At 43.9% G+C, this 22,681-nt stretch overlaps 2 protein-coding genes and 1 long non-coding RNA gene across 6 annotated transcripts in view; 2 read left to right on the forward strand and 1 right to left on the reverse strand.

Annotated features, from left to right (window-relative positions):
* Positions 1-8,023, reverse strand: part of RSPRY1 (ring finger and SPRY domain containing 1) — a 37,983-nt gene extending 29,960 nt beyond the window's left edge. The window contains exons 1-2 of one of the 4 annotated variants that reach the window (XM_080351786.1): positions 7,609-7,697; positions 313-380 (exon numbers count right to left, since the gene is read on the reverse strand). The gene's annotated coding sequence lies outside the window, so the exon portion shown is untranslated. Of the gene's footprint in view, positions 1-312; positions 381-7,603; positions 7,698-7,875 lie in introns of those variants that run through there. The other 3 variants (XM_080351789.1, XM_080351788.1, XM_080351787.1) reach the window with 3 other exon arrangements.
* On the forward strand, positions 7,879-9,870 carry LOC308044864. Its single transcript, XR_013922671.1, has 3 exons — positions 7,879-7,912; positions 7,987-8,104; positions 9,747-9,870. It is a non-coding gene; the product is annotated as an uncharacterized lncRNA (long non-coding RNA).
* A 588-nt stretch (positions 9,871-10,458) lies between these two features.
* Positions 10,459-21,466, forward strand: PSME3IP1 (proteasome activator subunit 3 interacting protein 1). The gene is made up of 7 exons (XM_080351790.1): positions 10,459-10,654; positions 11,016-11,161; positions 11,354-11,452; positions 13,546-13,699; positions 17,286-17,417; positions 19,391-19,455; positions 20,596-21,466. Coding segments are annotated over exons 1-7 (816 nt in total). The 5' UTR covers positions 10,459-10,652; the 3' UTR covers positions 20,814-21,466.
* The last annotated feature ends 1,215 nt before the right edge of the window (positions 21,467-22,681 follow it).

The following is a 22,681-nucleotide window of genomic DNA, read 5'->3' on the forward strand; positions in this document are numbered from 1 at the left end:
CTCTAGATAATTCTAGCTTTGTCAGAAACAAAGAGCAAATGAAGGATCTGATCTCTTTAACTTGGTAACAGTCAAAAGAGAAAGGAGATCCTACCACCACAGTAGTTTCTTTTTCTGTAGACTATGAAAATCAGATAGTCACCTGTACATTGGACTACTTTGCATTTTTACTTTTCTGAAATCTGTTTTTAAAGCTGGTAGAGGAACACTAAAATTGCAACATGGATTTAAATTGAACTTCATTGTCTCACTGAAAACTAGTGTCTCCAAAGTAGGCCTGGTACAGAGAGCCCTGCCCAGGTTTTCCCTTACCTCTGGATTCAGAGACCTCAGTGCTCCAGGGTCCTTGAGCATCACAGGTTTTTCTGCTACAGCTCTTTCTGAAAGAGAAACCGAAGCATTTACCACCTCCTAGCTTCCTCCATCTCAGAGGTCACAATTTCTCATCTCAATCATTTAGGTGGAAGTGTCCTTTGTACCTCCAGAAGACCTCAGCTGGCTTTAACACTCTGAATGTCTCAACCACCTATTCAACAATAGCATCAATCATACAGAACACAACTTCCTGGTTCCCTTCTTCCCAAACTCTAGAAGGGTCATTACATTTCTTTTCAGCGACAAAGCTATGCTTTGAGGCAGATGAATACACATCTGAGATAATGATCTTTAAAAAAAAAAAAAAGATAGTGGTATCTGACAGCTCTGGGGAAGGTGAACAAGAGTTGCCTCCAGCAAGCTGACGTGGCAGAGCTGTACAAGCTCAGCAGCTGCCCAAGGAGCAGAGTGTAATGCGCCACTTCAGAAGTGGCAAAAAGATAACACCCTGCAGATGGCAGGGAACACTAATCCTACAAACTAAAGGGATACAAGCACACTAAAAATTGATTAGCTATACCATATTAAGTTTTGGCACAGACGCTCATTCAGAGGCTTACAAATAAATCCTTCAATTAATGCAAGTTAATCTTCCTTGCTGCCCTGGAAGTTACAGATGTTATCAACAATAAACGCATATGCTAAGCTTTGACAGAAACATTCAAGATATGAGGATTTAAAATTCAAAAAGAACCAAGAAATTCTAGAACAGACAGTGCTGGGAGGCAAGTGTGGAGTCCTTGGGTATCAAGCAGAGGTACGGCATTGCACAGGAACAACACAAACAACCCAAAGCATTTTAAGTTTTTTCTAGTAAATTTAATAATAGTCAATTTCAGAAAGGATAAGGCTTTACCTATATTACTATCCAGAAACCAACGAAAGAGGGAGATAAACTCATTGTAGTAAACTTCAATACTACATACTTAGTTTAAAGCATCTCATACATTAACAAAAGATAAACTACAAAAGCATTTTGAGGGACAAATCAAGAGACTGAGCAGCTCAAACAGTCACACAGTGTAGCCCTGCCACAGGAACTAGATGTAGGGCTTGCACAGAAGCATGTAAGTAAATCACACCATGGGCTACAGGAAGATGCTACAAGGAGGGACTGCTGGAAGTCGGGACAGATTCTTGTCAGCAAACCACCAGCTGAAATGGTGAAATCCCAGAGTTGTGCTGTTTCTTGTCTGTCAACTAATCTCAGTGTTTTTGTTTCTCCTAAGACAGAGCTGGGGCTCATTTTCAAAGGAAGGCTCGGTACAGAATGATTCTGTAGAACAGTCTGTCTCCTGCTGTGGACCACAGACATGAGCCCAGCTAGATGGCATGACTATGCCATTATGGATGCGTAAGATACCCTGAAAACAGTTTTGGATGTGTGAAAGATTTTGATAACATTGCTGAAAAATGCAGTGACGCCTCAGTTGGAAGTTTGCACTGTCATCTGTCTGACAAGTGCCTCGGAGAGCAGAGCACAGAGCAGACAATGTCTAGACCATCCTATTCTCAGATTCACCACATTTGACACTGGTTATCTCCTCAAACATGAAAAAACTAACAGCACAGCAGGAAACGGGCTGAAGAAACTTCCACTTCTTGTTAATTCAAGCATCACCAGAGGATGCCCAAGTCTTTCAGTACCTGTAGTTGAGAGCCAGTTCTGTGACTTTCCTTGCCAACCATGCAAAGCCAGCAGCTTTCTTTGCTATCTTACGTTTGAGACTGCGCTGGCAGAGTAGGAGATGTCCTGATTCTCTTTCCTCCTGTAAGTGGATACAGTGACAGCTGCTCAAAATGCTGCCATCCAAGTCAAACAGAACATATAGGTCACTAGGTTAGCAAACCTGCCTCAGAGACACTCCCGGGAAGTGTGATCCCTGATCTGAGGCTTCCAGAGCTGAAGTCTATGGAACTTGATGCACAGCTTTGGGCAGGTCTTTGGAATCCTTTATCTCACATATTAAAGAAACAAAACAAAACACACACGAACCCAGCTTCATTTCTCCCTGTTTGTCTCTTCAGGTTCTGCCTTGAGCACCTTTTCTCTCTGCCCTGCTAAAAGCCTACCACAAAAGCTGCAGGAGAGATCCTGATGACAGGTAGCTGACCACATGTAACACAAGTGATTCTGTCAGCAGAGCAGACTCCAGATCTCACAGGTATCCTGCTCCTACCACAAAAATCTAGTGGGTTTTTTATAGTGTTTTAAGGCCTCTGCCTGCAAGAAGAAACTTAGAGGAAGTTGGTCAATGGGTTTCAGACCTCACATGGCCAAGAAGAGGATGGGGGTTGACTGCCCAAGAGATGACTCTGACAGTGCAGGTGGGTTAGGAAGTGGCTGAAAACAAGCGTGTATATGTTTCACAAAGTAATCTAAAAATGGTTTAAACAGGAGTGCATACCCATTTTAGTTTGTCATGGCTGTACATCAAAAAAGGCAAAAAGCTTAAGAACAATTTAAGATGCTTTCAAAAAGCTGTAATGTTATCAGGAACAATAAGTCATGGTCATCTGAGCCTTTTCCTACATAACTTTGTGAGGAATTTAAGAAGAATTAAGTTTCAACTGTTTTGATAATTATAATTCACTTCACTACTTCACTAAGTGTTCCAGAGGGGTAAAAGCTCTAAAGAGAAAACAATTCACCCATTGTTTTGTGGGGTTTTTTTGGTGGGCTTTTTTGATCTTTTGCTCCAGGACTGATACATTGACCAGAGTTTGAGTACAAACACACACACCATTCTCATCAATCTTCATTCACCATTAGGTGAACCCTTTTAAAGGCAGAATTTAATTCAATTTAAAAGAATTTAAAGTTCTCCATGCCACCAGACAGCCTTACTTTTTTTTAAAGAAAAAAAAGAAGCACATCAGCATACCTGCTGCATTTTTTTTTTGGGGATCACTTTCTAGCACATCCCACTGTCTCCCAGAAGGTATAAAATACACACAAGTGGCACAGCCATTCTGGCATGTAGTTCACCGACTGTCCTCTAACCTATGATTCAAGCTATATTAGTATCAATTTGTGCACACGCACTGAAGCAAGCAGTCCAAAAAGCCACACCAGTACTTCAAAATCTCCACAACTCTTGTCCTTCTCCTCACATGCAGCAAAACACTCAGATATCCAGAAACTTAAAGCAAAAGTGAAGCACTTACTGTAGCAAAAAAGCCTTAAAAAGGGAGAAAAATAACTACAGATGCAAATGTTTTGCACGCTTAGAAACCACTGCTTCTCCAGGGGGAGAGATGTATTGGGGAAAGGATGGATTTCTTGTCACTGATCGTGGTGACTTACGGAACCTCCATTAATAAATGACAAGCAGTACCTCACCCCAGACTTTGAACTGTCAGGTATACCTACTGAACAGACAAAACCTGTCAAATACATAAAGTTCCCATGGCAGAGTTATGCTTCTAAAGTCCAAGTTTGGGCACAGCTGTAATAGATCAACGTATCAGGTAATTACAAGCACAGCTGAAGGTGGATCACAATGCATTGGTCCATCACACAACCTTATGAGTCATGTGTGAACACTTGACTTGTATTAAACCTCAGCAACGTAATAAAGAATAGAAAAGGAAATAACACACATGGCACAGCTGCTGCCATGCCAACTTCACAGTCACTGCATACAAACCAGGAAGGGAAAACAAAATACATTGTCAGGACACAGGGAAATGCAAAGCACAAAATGACAACACAATTTCAACGAGATACTTGAACAACACTGAATCCCAGCACAGCACCTCTACTGCATTATGTTAAAGCAAGGAGTAAATTCGAAGTCTACTTGACAATCATAAGCTCAAGAGAGGAGGAAACAAAAACCCCAAACCAACCAGTTTTACATGCTGAACACAACATAATGACAACAGAGCAGAATGGGACAAACTACACCACATTAGCTCATCTTCAACTTACTACAAGGTGATAACATTTTAACTTGGCCTCTGTCTTGAGAGGGAAACCTAACAGTGCACATGACAAACTCTGCTCTACTTTGTGGAAATAATACCATGTATCCAAGTGACTTAAAGACACCAATAGGAGACATTTCAAAATACAACACGGTATCACCCAGGGTAGGTACTCATGTGGAAGGGAATTTGAACACAAGCCAGTATGCATCCCATGAAAAATCAGCACTTTTATCACTAACTTACTGCTTATGGTACTAATGGTTCCTTACTGCTTATGGTACCATGGTTTCTTAGTTTTACCAAACAAGCAAAAAGCTTGACAAAAATGGATTTTTATATCACCTGATGGACAGAGTGCGAGAGATGTCTTGCTTTATAGGAGGGAACCAAATTGTTTTTAAGCAATCTATCTCAGCCCATCTGTTAGGCTCACAGCAAACAAAACATGCTGAGAACCAAGACCTCTGATGGGAAAATACTGAAAACGTACCACGGAAGAGAACTGAAAAGTTGTGCAGAAAGCCATCACTTCCCTTCTAGGAGAAAAAAGAACGTTAAGAGAAGCTCAGAACAAGATAACAATGAGATTAATGGAGCCAGCGGATTATGAGGCCACAGAGTAGGATACTGGAGCAGCTAACAAAAAGCGCTGCACTCAAAACTGCATGTACAGAAGGCTGAAGGTAAACAAAAAAGGAAAATTAAAGACTTCAAGGAAACTAATAACCCCACCTACCTGGAAGCACACACTGATATCACAGCTGAAGATAAGGGAGGTGTGTGAACTACCCAAATTAGATATATCAGCAACCTAACAGCAGGTAAATAACCTAGACTAAGGTAACAATCAATCAGCAGTACCAAGAGCAATGAGAAGAGTTGTGCAGAATGCAGAATACAGCATTAAAACACCCTGGAGGAGCTTCCTACACAAGTGATGGACAGCAGATGCTGAAAGCTTTCAGAGTTAGCAGGAACCTCGAGAGAGTATTTGGATGAAAAAGACACAATCACATGCGCTTCACACATGGGAAAAAGAACACACCGGGAGAAATACACAACCTATTCAACTAGACTTGTAAATGAGAACAAATAGCAGAGATTAGGGCACAAAGTGATAGCAGTCATGTCCTAAAGGAAGTGACACAGGAACTGATACCAGCAGGAAAAGGGAGGAGAAAGGAGGAGAAAGGTGGTCTTCTGCTGAGTGGGCTTTGGAGGAGAATAAAGACACATATAAAAGCACCTGCAGAAGAATGGGCCAGATTTAGACTAAAGAACAGATCAATTATTTGTATTTGGATTAATGCAAAAGACGACACATTTAATAGCATCCTAGACTCTTAAAATAATACAACCAGTTATAAGGATGCATAGTCCTCCAGAAAGCCACAGTCAACTAAATGTGTCCGAGAGGACACAAGATGCAAAGGAACATTTCAGATGTCTCAAAAGTGATTAGAACAGCCACTGTTATGGTGCAGTTTAGCAGGGAAACAGCAAAAAATTTCAATACTGAGTAGTAAATAGGAAGAGTCACAGTACACAAACATATGTAGGTCTCCATATGACAATAACCTCATAGCGCTGATGGATGTACAAAAAATTAGGAGAAAAGCCAAACTGAACTAAGGACCAGCAGGAGAAAAACAACAAAAAACCAAACACAAAACAGCAAAACAAATAAATGCATTCACTGCAAGACAAAGGACAGAAAATTTAAAAACCTGAGGCAAAGCTAGTGCTAAGCAGAAAAAAATAATCCCTTGCTTATGTTGAAGACAACAAATACTGACACAGACATAAAAGGAAAAAAACACCAAACACAGCAGCATTCAGGAGACAGTGCAGTATCTACAAGGCTGAATAAATTTAGGAGAGAAAAGGCAGCTCTTACATCTGTGCTTCTCCATGGACCAAAGTTCCATTGCATGCAAAATACTGATAAACGCAGGCTGAGCACCAAAATGAACTCTCGGCTTGGGGTGGATACCAAGAGATCCAGAGGAAGATTTTGCAATAACAAAATAGAAAATGAAAAACAAGATGACTACGGTCATTCTTGGTACCTACATGAAACCTCTACCCAGAAAGGTCACTGTTCCTGCTGCTGCACAACAGAAAATAATAAATAACAATTATTTTTTTTTTTAAAGGAAAAATGAAGATATGCGAGATAGAAACAGTCATCAGCAGGACATAACCAAAGGGCTTAAGAAAGAAATACATGCTCAGTATCAGCATCACCCAAGCAGTGAAAAGACCTGCTTTATAAGCACTGAACTAAGGGAGCAAAGCAGTATCATGGTGTCACCACACTACTAGGAAAGGTGCCACTGTTTAATCCATTGCCAAAGTATTCAAAAGAGAAGATCTACGTAAAGAATTGCATTTGGGAGATCACTCCACATCTTCATATTTTTCTCTGTGAAAGAGAGAAAACTTGCTCTGCAGAAATATTTTCACATTGAGAGTGGTAAATAGCTTTCACGATTCTGAATTTCACGCTAATATAAAAACATTCAAAGGCTCAACAAAATTCTCCTGAGTGTGCCTGAGCTCCCCAGAGGTCCCAGAGCAGCCTGTCACTTTGTCCCCTGGGCACCAAACCCAAACCGCTGGAGCAAACCCTCGTTTTGCAAGTCATACAAGTACCAGGAACATCTCCCAGCACTCGAGCCGCGCCGTGGAAAAGTTGTAACACCTCATCGCCCCGAGCAGCAGCGGGCGGGGGGTGCCCCATTCCAGCAAAGCCCCGTTTCATTCAAGTTTTGCTGCTTTGTTTTGCGAGCTTCTACTCTTCAGACCCGAGCCCAGCTCCGGGGCCTCCATGGCAGCGCTGGGAGAGCCCCAGGTGCCAGCAGCCCGGCCGGGCACAAGGCGAGCGAGGCTGGATTGTGGCCACCGCCTTTTTTCGCGCGTTGCCCACGTCGGGGGTGCGGGTGGCCCCGGCGACGCAGCCCCTGCAGAAACCAGGGGCGCCCGGGCCGCTGCCTCAGCCCGGCGGGGCGGCGCTGGCCGAGCCCCCGGCCCAGCCGGGAGCCTGCTCGGCGGCACGCGTGGCTCCCGGGGAAGCGGAGGGCGGTGTGGGGGTGAGCACCGCGCCGTCCCCTCGCTAACCCCAGGCCGGCCCCGGCGGGCCCGCCGCCGCCGCCGCCACCACCACAGCCCAGCCCGGCGCTGCCCCTTCCCCTCAGCGCCAACCCGGTGCCGCCCCGCTCCACCTCAGCCGCGCGGCACCCGCCCGCTCCACCGCCGCCACTACTCCCCGAGGGCGGTGCCCGCCTCCCCTTACCTCACCTCAGCCAGAACGCTGCGGGCCCGCGGTGGGGTCCGCGCCCCCCGGCCCGGCAGCTCCCCTCCGCTCCTTTGCGCCGCTGCGGCGCACGGCAGGAAGATGGAGGCCACACACCGCCCGGCCCCGCCCGCCCCGCCTGGCCCCGCCCCCCGCCGTCTCCCGGGCGACCCGCCCCGCCCTCGGCCTCGGCCCCAGCCCGAGCACTTCGCCCAATCGCGGCGCGGGGCCGCCCTGACGTCATCTGTCAGCCGGCCCTCCCGCTCGCCTACCTTGTGCGCGGCAGTTCCGCGCGCTCCTCTGCCGTCCGTAAGAGCAGCGGGGATTCGCTATCGGGGAGGAGGGTCTGCCTAAGGAAGGCCTCACTCGGTTGGCTCTTGCAGGCGGAAGGGGCGGGGCGACCGGCGGCGGCGAGCGGACGGGGGCGGGCCTGTGAGAGGGGATCAATGGCGGCGCGCTGGGCCGGGTTGTGTCTCTCGCTGTGACGGGTCGACGGCCGCGGTACGTGCTGGCGGCGGCGGCCCGAGCCCCGTGGGGCGGCAGGGTCGGTGGCGGGGATCGGGGGCTCTGTGAGCATCGCGGGGAGAGCGGCCGTGACCGGGCTGCGAGGCCTTTGGGGCGCGGCGGCGGAGAGGGCCGGGGCCGGGCCTGCTGAGCGCGGCGGGCCGGGCCGGAGCGCGGGGGGAGGCCGCTCCTGGAGCCAGTAGGAGGAGGGAAGGTGGAGAGAGGAGATCGCGGACAGCAGAGCCCGGCCCAGCACACCCGGGCCTGCGCCGGGGGAGGCTTCCCTGCCCCGAACGCGCTCGGGCGCCGTTAGCGGCGGAGCCGGGTCCCGGGAGCCGGTTTTATCCTGGCTACAGGGTGGGGAGCGACTCTGCACCGCTGGCTCCAGGGTCGGTGCGCAGCGCTTGCTTGGACACGCTGCAGAGACGCGGGAGCTCTGCCCGCGTTCGTTGCAGCGGTGGGCAGCGGGGCCCACTGTTTGCGGGAGGTCTGGATGTGCTGGAACCCGAGACAGTGTCTCTGCTCTAGGTCTGGTCCAGCACAGGTGATGGCAAGGGCTACGAAGTTTTATTTTTTCGATCCTAGAAATGTTACCAGCTGGCACAGTTTACAGCTGTGACATAAACTTCCATCATTTGCAACAACAGCCCATCACTCACTAGAATAGTTACCAGAGGAAAACATCGGCAACTGTCCCCTCCTCACCTGACACATGTGGTTTGTGTCATGTGGGAGATTTGTGTGTGTTTGAGATCAGGCAAGGCAAATAATGCAGCAAGATTAGTAAACTTCGTAAGTGCAAATGCACTTCAATGCGATGCTGCTCGATTTTTAATTTTTCTCCCATCTTTGTGCCCCAGGATGTGGTTGTCATTGAAGTTATTTGCTAAAATATGTTACATCGGATGCCACTTTCCAGGATTGTAGTGAAAATACCGTAGCTGTTTGTCAAGTCATAATTAAACTTTAATCCACCCCAGGTATCTTAGATATATTGTGTAAGTGAGCTGGCTGATCCAGAAGGCAGGTAGTTTGCTGTTGAAGACTTTAGTCCCCAGATGATACTGTGACCTTGCCAGATCCCTCTCTTTCAGTTTGTTTTTATGACTTTCTGTCACTGTTGTATTGGAACCTTTCATCTCCTCTGTAAATGGATGGGTTGAGATTACACAAGTGGAGAACCAGGCTATCTTGTTTATATAGCACTTGGGTAGGAAAGCTGCCCTTGTGATCAGGACCTGTATTCAGGAGGGAGATTCAATTTTCATCTTTTCAATAGGTTTCCAGCTTGAACCACGTTCAGAAATATCACTCAAAGAGCAGGTGTTCCATGGTTTCTGGAAAGTGGACTTGTCTTAGGGTGGATTTTTGTTAGACATTAAAAAAGATATGAAAGAAAGAAAAGAAAAGATAAAATAAAATAATCACCAGCCGTTGCTCTGTCCTTCCTTTCCCCAGCTCTTAAGAAAATATTGTCTTTTGATAATTCCCACCTTAAGAATGCATCCTGCTGTAACAAATATTTGTCCAGTGCTCCAACCTGGATTTCTCCTGAGACCAAGGTTGTAATTTATATTACAAACAATACCTCACAAAAGTATCAGGTTTTGTAAGAATTTCAGGACTCTGCTTCCTGCAGGAGTATTTCCTTGTGGTACGAAGGAAGGATGATAAACTGGTTCCTTCTATTATTTGGGTTACTGCATCCCACCCTCCCTGGAACAGTGAGTATTCTGGGATCTCCTCCAGTGCTGAAGTGCAGGTGAGATCCAAAATGAAAAATACTTGAGGTACTTGCTGATGTTATAGCAAGGAAATAAGAAGAAACTAGGAAAAAAAATGAGGTTAGCATGACTTTAAGTGAACAGCTGTGTTCATGTTGTGTTTGTGTTGTATTTGACCATACAGACTTGATGTAAGAAACAAAATAGGCATTAATGCTTCATTCTGTAGCATGGAGCTGGCAGAATAAATCCTGAAAGGAGCCACCTAAAACTTGCAGAAGCAGTTTGTTTCATCCTGGGCTTACAGGTGTCAAGATCACGAGTTTCCTTCTTCGGAATGACTCCTCGGAGCATCTCTACCCTGCACCCAGTGCTGACACAGGGACCTGGCCAAGACTCCCCATTAGGATCTCTTGAGGGAGAGGGCAGGTGTGGGTGTGAGAATGGGCAGCGCTTGGTTGGTCAGAAGTGCTGCCCCTGTTTTCTGATCCCAGCCCTGTTTTAGCCCATGGCAATTCCCTCTTTCTCTCACCTCTTGGGTTCTGTGTAACCCTGACAGCCTCCCCAGCACAGTCTGTCTAGCCCTGCTCCCCACAGAGCTGCAAAGAGGTGCAGAATGCTTTTAAAAAAGTTAGAGAGATTAGTTACTAATTTCTGAAATCTCACTGTTAATCCCTCATAAGTATATGTATTCAAATCATTGAAAACAGGCAAGATTTCTCAATATTTCACAGGATGGACAAAAAGAACGTAGATGAAGTGAGGGCAAAGTGTCAGATCCTTTCTCCAGATCGGAGAGGTATAAGAACTGAAATAAAAGAATGTGAGTATAGGTGTGGGGTTTGATTATTTTTTTTTTTAATATTTGTTTAGGCAAGGTAAATCCAAAGTGGGGTGGGGAAAATGCCATTAACATACAATTTTTAGAAAAGGAGCCTGAGGCAGACGACTAGAAGGGAAGACGTAATGAAGAAAAAGAGTAAAGAGGGAGTAATAGATGGTGCTATTAGTCTTAGCAGTTTTTCAGTGAGGATGTATCTCAATCAGTACTTAGTATGTAGCAGTCTTTAGAGAACTGAAGTTATGATAAGTGCAGTGACTCTGCTTTTCAAGATGTGTAGTAATGTCTCATGCACTGACAAGTGAAATCAGGCCCTCGATGTCTTTCATATTGTGTTTTTTAGGACGGGCTGTTCCACAATGGATGGGGGAGATGGTACTGCTGACCTCGTGATTAACAAGAGGTTTGTGTCTGAAGCGGAGTTAGAGGAGCGACGAAAGAGAAGGCAAGAGGAGTGGGAAAAGGTCCGAAAACCTGAGGATCCAAAAGGTATGAGATAGATTTTAATAACTATAGGAAAGAGATCCAAGAATATTTCCACTTTTGTGGAAAACAGAAATAAAAGGTAATAGGTTGTATTCTACAATTTCAAAAGGTTTTTATGTGAAGGCACTAAGAACTGTTGGTGATTTAGTATTTCTGTCATATGGTCTCATTTCCTGATTTGTTCCTCCCTTTCAGAATGCCCAGAGGAGGCGTATGACCCACGCTCGTTGTATGAAAGACTTCAGGAACAGAGAGAAAAGAAGCAGCAGGAGTTTGAGGAGCAATTTAAATTCAGTAAGAACCAGCAGTTACTATTTTGAACTGAAACCCAGCAAACTGCATGTATTGTGTGGAACAGCTGTATATAACATCTGTGTGTCTTGTCTGTCTGTCTGAGAGATAAACAGAGGCTTCAGCAAAGTATTATTGAAATCTTGTATTTTTCAAAGATGGTAAATGTTCCTGCAGATGCCATATTGTTGTGAACATGGAGACAGCACTGCACATGAGTGAAACTCAAAAGTCACTTGCAGTTACGAAGCTGCATTCCTGTAAGGTGTGGAATACTAGACTTATTTTTCACATTAAATAGAGAAAAAAACCCTGATACCATTCCATGGAAAAGTAGAAATGTAATGTGGTTTTGTGACTCTTGAACTCATGCTTTAACACAAGACCATTCTATTTGAATCAATAAAAAGAAATCCTGTTCCAGCAGCTCTTGCATTTCCAAGCCATAATTAGTTGGCACAAAAGTGGTTTGAGGCTCAAGATAACTAATTGGAAGAAATAAACATACAGGAGTTGATTCTTCAAAAAATAGATTTTTAACTCTTGTAATAAAATTGAAACCGAATTTCTACTTGTTTTTGAACTTCTGGGTTTGTGGAAAAATCCTTTGCATTTTATCACCTGTATGTGTGCTGCTGAGTGCAAAGTTGATAATGAGAACTAGGAAATTATTAGTGAACCATTTGAGGAAGAGGGGAGCTATTGGCTCTCAATGAAGAGCAGTAAGGATGATACTGTGGGACTCCATTTTAAGGTGGATTCTGATTTTTGGTTCTTTAATTTGTTTTTCTATCCATGGGAATTTTGAAGGAGTAGAAAACAAGTTCTGATCAGTCAGAATTGATGACGGGACTTGGGAGGAGAGATGCCTTAATGCTGAGAGAAGGGCTCAGCCTTTAAAAAGTAACCTCAAATATTAATTGATTTCTAGAGTTTTTCTGTCAAAGAGGAAAGCTTGCCAGTTATCAGTGTAAATTGATTTCTTAGCTTGCCATTAATGTGAGTAGGACTTGACTACTTGGGTGAAGATCAAAAAAAATATGGTGACCTCATGTAAAAGCCTAAAAATCCTCTTATGGAATTAAGCTCTAATGAAGACTAAAGGTGATGTTTGGGTTAAGATTTCTGAGCATGACTACAAAACCAGCAAGGCTTGGTCTTTTTAAAAAAGTTTTTTATTACCTTTCTAACTAAATCTTTTTATTTGGAGACATTGGACATTTGCAGAACAGAAAATAAAAGGCCTTCCTACTGCACTGGCATGTACTTTCCTTAAAGTAGCGTAGCATGTTTAGAAATAATTTACTTTTACTTGGACGTTAGGAATTGTCTTCCTTCTGCTTTATTTTTTTAAACAGATGTTAATCTCAGTGAAGTTTCTAATTGTTTGCTTTAAGAAAATGTGCTTCCTATTTTGAGGCAAGATTTATGGGGTGAAGTAACCTGTTTTTTTCCCAGTTTTTGGTTGGTTTAAGAATAGATTCTGAGGACACAGGCTTAAACTCAGTGTCTGAAACCAAAACAACAAACGTATAATTGCTTAATGTAGTTATTCCTTGTTTTGTGTAACCTGTTCCAAATAGTATTTCAGAACTGTAGAAAGGCTGCTTGTGTGAAAACTTGGTCAGTTTTCCTTAATTGCATCAGCAAGTCCAGCAGCATTTCATGGCTTCCTATGAATTGTGTCTTTTCTCTGTCCTAATGGTGTTGTGTTCAAACCATGTTAGTTTGTTGCAGTTTGTTTGCTTGAGTATGTAAGAGTTTCGGCTCATTAGCATCCAGTATCATTAACTGGGAAGTATTTTTACTCCTTAATTACAGAATCCAGCAGATTTGCGGTTTGCTTTGCACCTTTTTCTCAACACAGCAGCATGACTGCTGGGGTACCCGATTCACCCAGGACTCCCCCCATTCCCAGTGACTTTGGGCAAATTGTTCTACCTCGGCAGTATTAGAAGTGTCATATGTGAGATGTGGACACTTACAGTTCAAAATCATTGGAAAATGTTCTAAGAGAATGGCAAAATATTGCAAAATAAATGGTTGCTCCCTAAGTGGTTTTAGCTTATCAATATGCATTCTTTTCCTTTATTCAGAAAATATGGTAAGAGGCTTAGATGAAGATGAGACTAATTTCCTTGATGAGGTTTCTCGGCAGCAAGAGCTACTAGAAAAGCAGCGAAGAGAAGAAGAGCTGAAAGAACTAAATGAATACAGAATATCCTTTGCATTAAAATGCCTGACAGTTATGTAGAGGAGGATTAAGAGGCTGGGCTGTATTTTTATTCTGTCATTGACATTCTCTCTATAAAACTGCTTTACAGAACGTCTACAATTATAGACTTTTAGTGTTTTCCTTGTAGCTTGGATCTCCCACTGTAATGTTTGATATTTCCCCCCCTCCAACCCCCACATCTTTGGTACTTTTCTTTCCTTCTCCCACTCCCCATTGTTTGAGATGTGGTGTTTTGTTTTTCTGTTATTGAGGGCATGAAATACCATAGCTAAAAAGAGAAAGAGAACATAAAGGCAAAACAGCATATTACTTCTAACCTTTTGGTTTTGTCTTATTGAAAAGTAAGTGTTGTGGGTTTGGATTTGTGTTTTTTTTAACTGCATATTGGCTGTTTCAACATACCTGTTTGAAAGAATGTTTGAACTGCTCTCTCTGTTTTTATTCTTGAAGTATTAGCTACTTTCTCCCTTGCTGAGAAATTAAACACATCTGTGGAGATGTGCTGACTTTCTTCTGGGAAGTGAGTGCCCACGAAGACTCGGCTCCTTTGGGTAATACACGCTTGTAGGCAGTACTAAGAGAAAGACAATTTGCTGTTAAATGACAAATTTTTGCGAAGATGTGCTAGAAAAGAATATAGCATGCTTTTACTCTCTTATCAGTGCCAGTCAAGGGAGGCTGGAATACCTGGAGGATTTCTGTGCTAAGCTAAATGTTGTTTTTTGAGGTTTCCTGAATCTCTGTAGAACCCAATGGTTTCTTTGCTTCTTAATGAAAACCATTGCTTTTAAGTCATCGGTGAACAAAGCACAAGTTCTCAAGGATGCTTTAGTATAAATGAAAGAGTTTGTGGACACAAGGAAGTGAGCAAAACCAGTCAGCAAATAAAGCTGAATAGTGCCAGTGCGCAAAGATCTGTATTACCTCGTATTTGTCAACGATTTACAACTTAGAGTGTGTGTTCTGTGCAGAGCATCTAAGTTATCTCAGTAGTGCACTTAGGAAATAGCAATACTGATGCGTTTTTTTACTTCAAATAGCCTGTAATTGGTTAATAGATTTGAAATAGATTTGATTCTTTGTTTGTTCTAATAATGGGGTGTTCATGGGATATATTTAGTTTTGGTGGTGGTTGCTCGCGGGTCTGGCCGATGAGGGATGTGCAGTGTGAGGCTGTACTGTGGCAGCAGCTGGCAGCTCGTTAGATCACGTACAGCTGGGGTGAACCATACCAGCCCAGAGGGCATCTTATGTCATCTTAAATTAGCCACATAACACACTGATCCCTGTATTTACGGGGCAGGGCCTGTTGAAGACATACAGGCCACGTAAATTCAGTCTTTGCAGTCTTATTAATATCATCTGGCTCTGTATCTGAAGTCTTGCTGTAAATTGTAGAACTAATTGCTGATGGGGTGGAGGGAGAATGTTTTATAGTCACCTCATCTCTGGAGAAACTGAGGTTTTAAAATTATTATTATTTAAACATAGTATTTCAAGCAACCTCAGAGCAACTTGCAAAATGACTCATCAGTGTTTGAATTTTTTGCTGGTATTCTTTTAAAATGCAGAAGGTGTTTCTGCATCTGCAAGTTGATATAATGGTTTGTCACTACAGTGACAAAAAACAGTGAGTACCAGGTAAACGTCCTGGATCAACAACTGGGGCTTTTTGCTCCTTACCCTATCCAGACGCCATTGGTCTGACAGTATTACAGATTATTTTTTATTTAAGCCAGTGCCAAGAAATATTCAAGAACAACATCTTCTTGTCTTAAATCCTGTGTAAATGAAGGAAAAGTCCCCTTCCAAGAAGCAGACTTTACTGTAAGACAGCTTTTTAAATGCAGTTGATATTTTAAGAAATAGAGGTTTATTTCTAATGTAGTCTTCCCAAGAGGGGACAGTTCTTGGCTACTTATAGTGTTACATTTGCTGATAGCAGCAGAACACATAAAATAGCTGGTAGAAAATATATCTCCGGTAGTTGATGAGTGTTAGGAGTTCAGAGAATGCCATCCTGGATGGAAGTGAAAAGCCTGAAATTTGGTATTTATAAAAAGTCTTTGGGTTCCTCAGCCAGGCTTTTATAGCGCAGTATTGGAATATAACAAGGTAATGAACCTAAATGTGAAGGTTGAACACTGCAGTGTGTAGAATTGTGTGTTGCAACATCAAACCATGTTCGACACAACAAGCTTTCAGGTTGCTCCTGACAGCCACAGGATGGCACTCCTCTGCCATTTTTAAAAATAAATAGAATTGTGCAGTCTGGTTTGGACTGAGAAGACTTTCAGTTGAGGTAGGGAGCAGTCGGGGTTACTGCTGTATCCCTAGGAAAATCAGATAAGGCATGGCATCTGAACACTCTTAATTGTAAAGTGCTTCAGCCTATCACTTCAAAGGACAGTGTGAGAGTTTTCGATTTGCAGATGTTCAGTGGGGAAAAAAACCTGTGACTACAAACATATGGTCCATCAATGTGAAATTCACTGTTCAATATTTTTCTGCAATAACTGAGGCACTTGTGAAACCCCAGCTTGTGGTTATGTCACCTGATCAGTGGAATTGTAGGCAGAGAAGAAGCTGGTAGAAAGCTCGATTTAGGGTTGTAAACAATATATACCCTTCTAAATTAGGTGGGTTTGTCTTTTCTATGTGCGGCTTAAAAGTTTTGCAGAAGCTTTTGTGACACCATTGGCACCTCATTAACAAACAGGATCTTTGCTGGACTTCGCTTCATCAGGTGCAGGTGGACATGAACTGTTACCAGAGACAGGACTAGGTCCTGTCACAGGAGACCTGGTCAGCGTGTGCAGAGCAAATGTGCCTCAGTAACAGACACAGCTCCTTCTTATCCTGTCTGAGAACCTGCTTAAGCCTCTCCGCCTCGTTAGAAGTTTCAGCTGCATCCCACCTTGCTAACACAGTTTTAAGCTACTTAGTTTTTCTGTGCAGTCACAGGCGGTTTGGGTGAATACTAGACCACATGCACCCTTAATCAGGTCTGTCCCTTTGGGTTTTGTGTTCGAAGCAGTAGTAACAGCCTCGTGGCCGTTACAAAGAGATGAGCCGAGAAGTTGGAGCAATAAATACCAAAACAGAAGATGGAACTGTTTTGCTTTGCTAGGCTCAAGTCTGCTGGTCTCAGCAAAAGGAGGGTTAGAAGTGTGAAAGTGAGCCCACATACTGCTACGTGGGGGTTTTTTTGGTAAGGATTAGGGGTTGAAGAAGCAGTTAATTTGAATGACAAATGTGTTGATCCCTGTAGAAGCGGGAAGTTCTGCAGGCAGGGCGATGGGTATGTTTATGAGTGCTGGTTGTGTCCTGTGTTGCACCTTTCTGACTTCAGAAAAGCAGCTCCTAGTCTGCTGCCTGGAGAGCTGGTATTGATACCCGAGTGAGCCCAAGCCCAGAGGGTGAAGTGTCTTCCTTCTTGGCTGAAGGTGCCAGCTAAATGTCATTACAAATAAGTTTATTTTGATAGAATATGTGAATGAACTTTGGTTGCTGCTGTCAGCAGAGCTGGCTAAATATATCGAAGAGGAAATGTCTGTTCTCTGCATTCCTTCCTGTTGATCCTTAACCCTTAATTCACAGCACTCTCACTAAAGTGGGAGTCAGTATGGACCCAAAGAAGGAAACTGAGAAGAAATTGCCCATGAAGTCAGTGGAAAACAAGAACAAATTCTCTCAGGCAAAGCTGTTGGCAGGAGCTGTGAAACACAGAAGGTTAGTTTCACACCTCTATAAATTCATGAGGAACGGAACCCAGTTAGCAGTGTAAAGGGAGGCAGGCCAAAACTGCCTCCAGAGAGTGAGGTGTGAACCTTAGCCCTAAAGAAAAAAGAGGGGAGGTATAAGAAAAGACCAGCCTTGTTTCTATAGGCTCTCACAAACTGTGGGAAAAACATGAAGCAATTCAAATAGATAAGCATGTGTAAAGCAAGTGGGTAGACTCTTCATTCTAGACTGCTAGGCTTGGGCAGTCCTGCTTGGGGATCTAGAGGGAATCTATTTTACATCTCTATTTGTAGATATCAGTGTCACCTCACTCGTGTAATTTCATTCAGGTTTGTATAATTTAGCAGCCGATTTTATCTCTGCCTAAAATGGATTGTTTGAATTGCTGCCAGGGGCAGCATGGGGGAAATGTAGGTTACAAGAGAAGAGCTTTGTGTACGAATTTGATCCTGAGGGCATCAGGCAAACTTCCCTTGTTCTGCACTGATACATCAAAACCTTTTCCACCCCAGGGAGATGGCAGCTGTGTTTGTGATCTGTTTGCTGTTTTGATCTGCAAACGCAGCTGCTGGTGTGCTACAGGTTATGGGGAAACTAGGCATGTGGGACCAGACTTATTTCCCGCAGATGAGTCGTCTAATACCTAAGATGATTACTGACATCTCGAAATTCAGTCAGTGGTTTTGAATCTGTCCCAGAGAATAAGAGATTATTTTAGAAGCTTATCTTGTAGGGTGATGTTTAGCTCCCAGTACATACAGCAGTAATTGCATGTCTGAAAACTGAAGTAAGCATTTCCACTACCTAATATGGGGGGTTGGGTAGTTGTTTGGGTTTTTGGAAAGCAGGGAAGAAAAACCCTGAACTGATAACAGGCAGCCAACAATGTTTTTTTCTTGTAACCACTGGTACTTAACCCAGTAGGATGTAGAGAAGGAGCTGGCGTGTGCTTAATGGTACAGCTAAAGTCTGCAGATGGCATCTATTGAAGAGAGCATCTTAACCGACATGCCAGTGCCATCACAGACTTGTTCTGCAGTCTTCTATTTTTGCCATCTTATCTTTGTTGCAGACTGGTCAAAACCAAGTGTAGCGTGAGCTCAACATCTGCTCTCTGAGCTTTGTAGTTTCCTGTAAAGGATGTATTACTGTTAAAACCTCCCTGCGCAGAATAACCTTTCATCTGTGCTGCATGGTCTGACAGGGACAGAAAAGAGTTAATGCATAGTAATGCTCGTACTTCATCACTTTAGTTCATCACAACTGAAGCTGAGAAGCGTTTTTTTATGTGGCTGGCTTAGGATTTGGAACATGCAAGAGGGGGGAAAAGAAGCTGAGCAGAGACAAGCAAGAGCTACAGCAGCTCTGAGGAGTCAGGTGTCCAAGTAATGCTCTTTTTCTGCAACACTACTTTGGATCCCAAAAGGGGACCCCTTTCTCTTTTAGGTCAGACACTACAGCTGTGTGTGAATTGCTGCAAAACCTACCGTGCTTCTTACTGGGTGCAGGATTTGTAGATGTTTTAGAACGGGCTCTATAGGTGATTGAAGGAGGGGAAGGAAACGCTGGAAGTCAAAAGACTCGGATGTTGCACCAGAAGGCACGGTGACCATCCACATGTGCAAGCCTGTGGTCATGTGGGGTGGCTGGAGCTCACGTTGTCATTCCTGATCTCCTGTGGGCTCCTTGCAGCTGAACAGGCAGCTCTGGGTTGCTCAGACTCCCAGAACCATGTTTGTTTCCTGAGTTAACAGGTGATATTTGCAGAGTAGGAGTTGACTTTCGAGGATCCTGCATGTTCCCCTAGGAGCCCCAGTTAACAGCAGTTAGAAGTGGTGATGGTCATCAGGGGATCCTGCTGGCATTCACTGTAGCATTTGAAGCAAAGATGTGACTTTAACATCACAGTAATTAACTGGCTGCTTATGAGGAACAAGACACTTTCTAATTTTTTTCAACAGTTCAGATGGTGGTAACAGTGTGAAGAGGTTGAAACTAGATACCGATCATGACGAAAAGAATCAAGGTATGTCCTGATTTTTGCATGTGGGAAGCTGTCTGTCTCTCACCTGAACAGCAACTGACTTGGTGTTAAATCTGATAGAAGATTTGCGTTTCTGCTCCTTCATTATGCAAGACAGCACAGACTGCACTTGGCATGTACTCTCTTAAAGCAGCAGAAATGGTGACTGTAGGTGCTGACAGCCGTTACAGAAAATAGGGCTGGAGTGAACCCCTACAGGTCATCAGCCTATCCCCTGCCAAAACCATTCCTGACATGTGTTTGTCTAAGCTGCTCTTAGATCTTCACAGATAGAGGCTGGGCACCCTCCCTAGGCAGTTTATTCTAATGCTTAACTGATTTTTACCCTTAAAGAGTTTTACCTGATAACTAATAGGAGTCTTCATAGCGGCATTTCAAGACTAGTGCTTGTCCTGTTAACAGGAGACATGGGGAACAGATCATCCCTTTCCTCTTCACAGCAGCATTTGATTTATTTGTATACCTTCACTGTAGCTTTTCATGCTCTGAAGCGATCTTGTCCATCCTGGAACCAATTTGTTTCAGAAAATTATGGGGAACTAAAAGAAAAATTAAGTTGCATTTCAGTCTTAGCTGTCAGGGCTGCAACTGACTTGCTGTCAAATACTCTGACATGAATAGGGTGAGCTGCAATTGTGTAATGACAACCCAAGGCACTTCTTGAATCTTCTGTTCAGTAAACTTTCAGAACACCAGAAATAATTAATTAGCCGTGGAAGATGGGAGACATTGACTAGCAGAGTGATGGAATAAAACTTTTCCCAACTATGCTGTTATATTGCAAAAAAAATATTCAATTACACAAAGCAGAGCTATTTATTCTTATTTAGTGGGTTTGGTATTTGACAAGCATCAAACTGACAACTTTAGAATAAAAATCCGTAATGCCAACATAGAACTGGGCTTAAACTAGTGATGAGAAAAAAAAAATCCCCTGAGGTAGCAAGTCCTTCCTGTCAGAATAGCTTTATTGCAGCATGAAGCTGCCTTATGCTTTAATTAAATCCTGCAGTCATCCACCACTGATGTGGCAATAGCAGGTGAATGACACGCAGCAGTTCCTGGGCTGATTAAAAGCCTTTTCGTGCACTCTTGTTTTTGACGGAGGTTCCTCTCTTGCAGAAAAACCGTCCTGTGTTCCCCTGGGGAGCAGCTCCGTGGGAGGCTCCACAGTCCACTGTCCCTCGGCAGCCGTGTGCATTGGGATCCTGCCTGGCCTGGGCGCCTACTCGGGAAGCAGCGATTCCGAGTCCAGCTCGGATAGCGAAGGCACCATTAATTCCACTGGAAAGATCGTCTCTTCTGTCTTTCGTAGCAACAGTTTCTTTGATGGTCCATAACAAAATCCCTCCGTGTGTAATGTAGTGCAGAGTATCTTCCAAAGCCCTGATGATGGATGCTTGATGCATCCTTCTGCCCCAAATATAATCTTTCTAGCTAACCTCTCAACTTTAATACACTCAGATACTCCTAAAATAACTCATGTCTTTCTTTTCTTCCCCCAACTTTCTGGGGTGCATACTGAGCCTGGAAGAAAGGCTGCCATCCTAAACCAGAAGGCACACGTGCTAAGGTATTGAAGGTCTGAGGGTAGGGAGCAGAGATCTTTATCTTTTAAAATTCTCACAGGAAGAAAGAATTCTGGTGATCTTAGAAGTTTATACAAGACTAACAGGCAAAAAATACTCACTCCAAGCAGTGAAGTTTTGTAGAAACAGCCATGTGTTCTGTTTTAAAATGTCATTTCTGTTCTGTATTGGAGAAATGGGGGCAGAACAAGAATCAAGCAGATGGTGAAGTGTAGATTGCCATGACACTGTAAAGAAGTTTTAGTGTTACATGATTAAAGACATTCTGAATGCATTTTTTTTTTATCTCTGCTTGTGCCATTCATAATTGTTCCCATTCCATTAAGCAATTTCTGCTGTACCTGACCAGGTCCTTCCTCCAGCCACCACTCAGGAGAAGTGCAAGCCAGCAGCCTCAAGCCAGCAGCCTCCTACAAACGCAGAGATGGTGATGGAAAACTTGTTCTGAGTGAGTTCAGCAGAGCTGCAGTTGGCTGATCGTGCAGAGGCCGTTGCTCTCAGAGCAGCACTTGACAAGTCATTCAGCTTTACTGCAGTGGTGTCCTGATGAGCATGAATCCAGAGTGGGTGGGATTCCCCGGTTCAGCCAAAGCTTTTTGTGCAGAAGCTGGAGAATTTCACCAGCCTTGGCAGTCAGTGCTTTTTGAAGTTGTATTGGATTTAAGAAACCTTACATGGGCATAATTATGGGTGGCATGAGCGAGAAGCAGGCTGTGAAAGGTGAAGGGCAGTTATCTGAATGTGATGCTAAGCAAGTCGTAAGAGAGCAGCTGGGGTACAAGCAGTGAAAACTGAAAGCCTTTAGTAGGATTCATGCCTCAGCTTGAGTGTTGAACTTTCCCAAAGGCACCAAGGAGAGTTATGCTCACATTGAAGCTGTCCTTAGCCAAATAGCCTGTCTGTTTGCGCAAGCCTGTTCCACAATCAGATCTTTACAAACACACTGTAATTCCTCCCCTGTTCTTCTGGGCTGCCTGGCACCTCTTGTGTTTGCTCCAGAGTTGCTCCTGCCTCTTCTCCAGCTACTCTTAATTATGGCACTTTCGGGTGGAAAATAGCTAGATCTCTTGCTGCCTCCCTAATGCTTTGCTTTTGATGACTTCCATCATACTTATCTATGGAGTGAAATGGAGGCAGTGCACAAAAAAATGCCAGGTTTTCTTGGACGTTGCATTTGCAAGAGCTGTGAGCAGTTTGAGTGAGAGATGTTGATGTCCTTCCCTGGCATTGAGCTGGATCAGTAATCTCTTTATAGAGTGGGAATGACCTGGCCTGGCTGTGAGTACTCTGGATTATTTTCCTGAGTCAAAATGGCTGATTTAGACAGAAATTTGTAGTGGGATTTGGCATCCAGTTGCGGGCAAATGTGGTGGTTGTGGTGGTCCCACGGGGGCTGCAGCTGAGACCCAGACAAGGTATTGGTGGTTATGATGTTGGACCACGCAATGACAGGAGACATAATTTGGTAAAAGCAGGCGTGAGAGCCTCCTGCTTCCTTCTTGTTGCCAAAAGAGAAAAAATAGAGCACTTGGGGGATGCCTTTGGCTCACACAAGCCTTTGAATCCGAGTCCCCTCTGCTGCTCTCATGGCCTGGCCCATGTGAGCAAACTGCAGAGCT

The sequence above is a fragment of the Nesoenas mayeri genome (genome assembly GCF_963082525.1).
Source record: "Nesoenas mayeri genome assembly, chromosome: 12".
Taxonomy (NCBI): Eukaryota; Metazoa; Chordata; class Aves; order Columbiformes; family Columbidae; genus Nesoenas; species Nesoenas mayeri.

What these genes read in the sequence shown, in the direction of transcription:
- PSME3IP1 (XM_080351790.1), top strand. An exon ending in GGAGCTGTGAAACACAGAAG is followed by an intron (nt 17,418 to 19,390) that starts GTTAGTTTCACA and finishes TTTTTTCAACAG; the next exon opens with TTCAGATGGTGGTAACAGTG. An exon ending in TCATGACGAAAAGAATCAAG is followed by an intron (nt 19,456 to 20,595) that starts GTATGTCCTGAT and finishes CCTCTCTTGCAG; the next exon opens with AAAAACCGTCCTGTGTTCCC.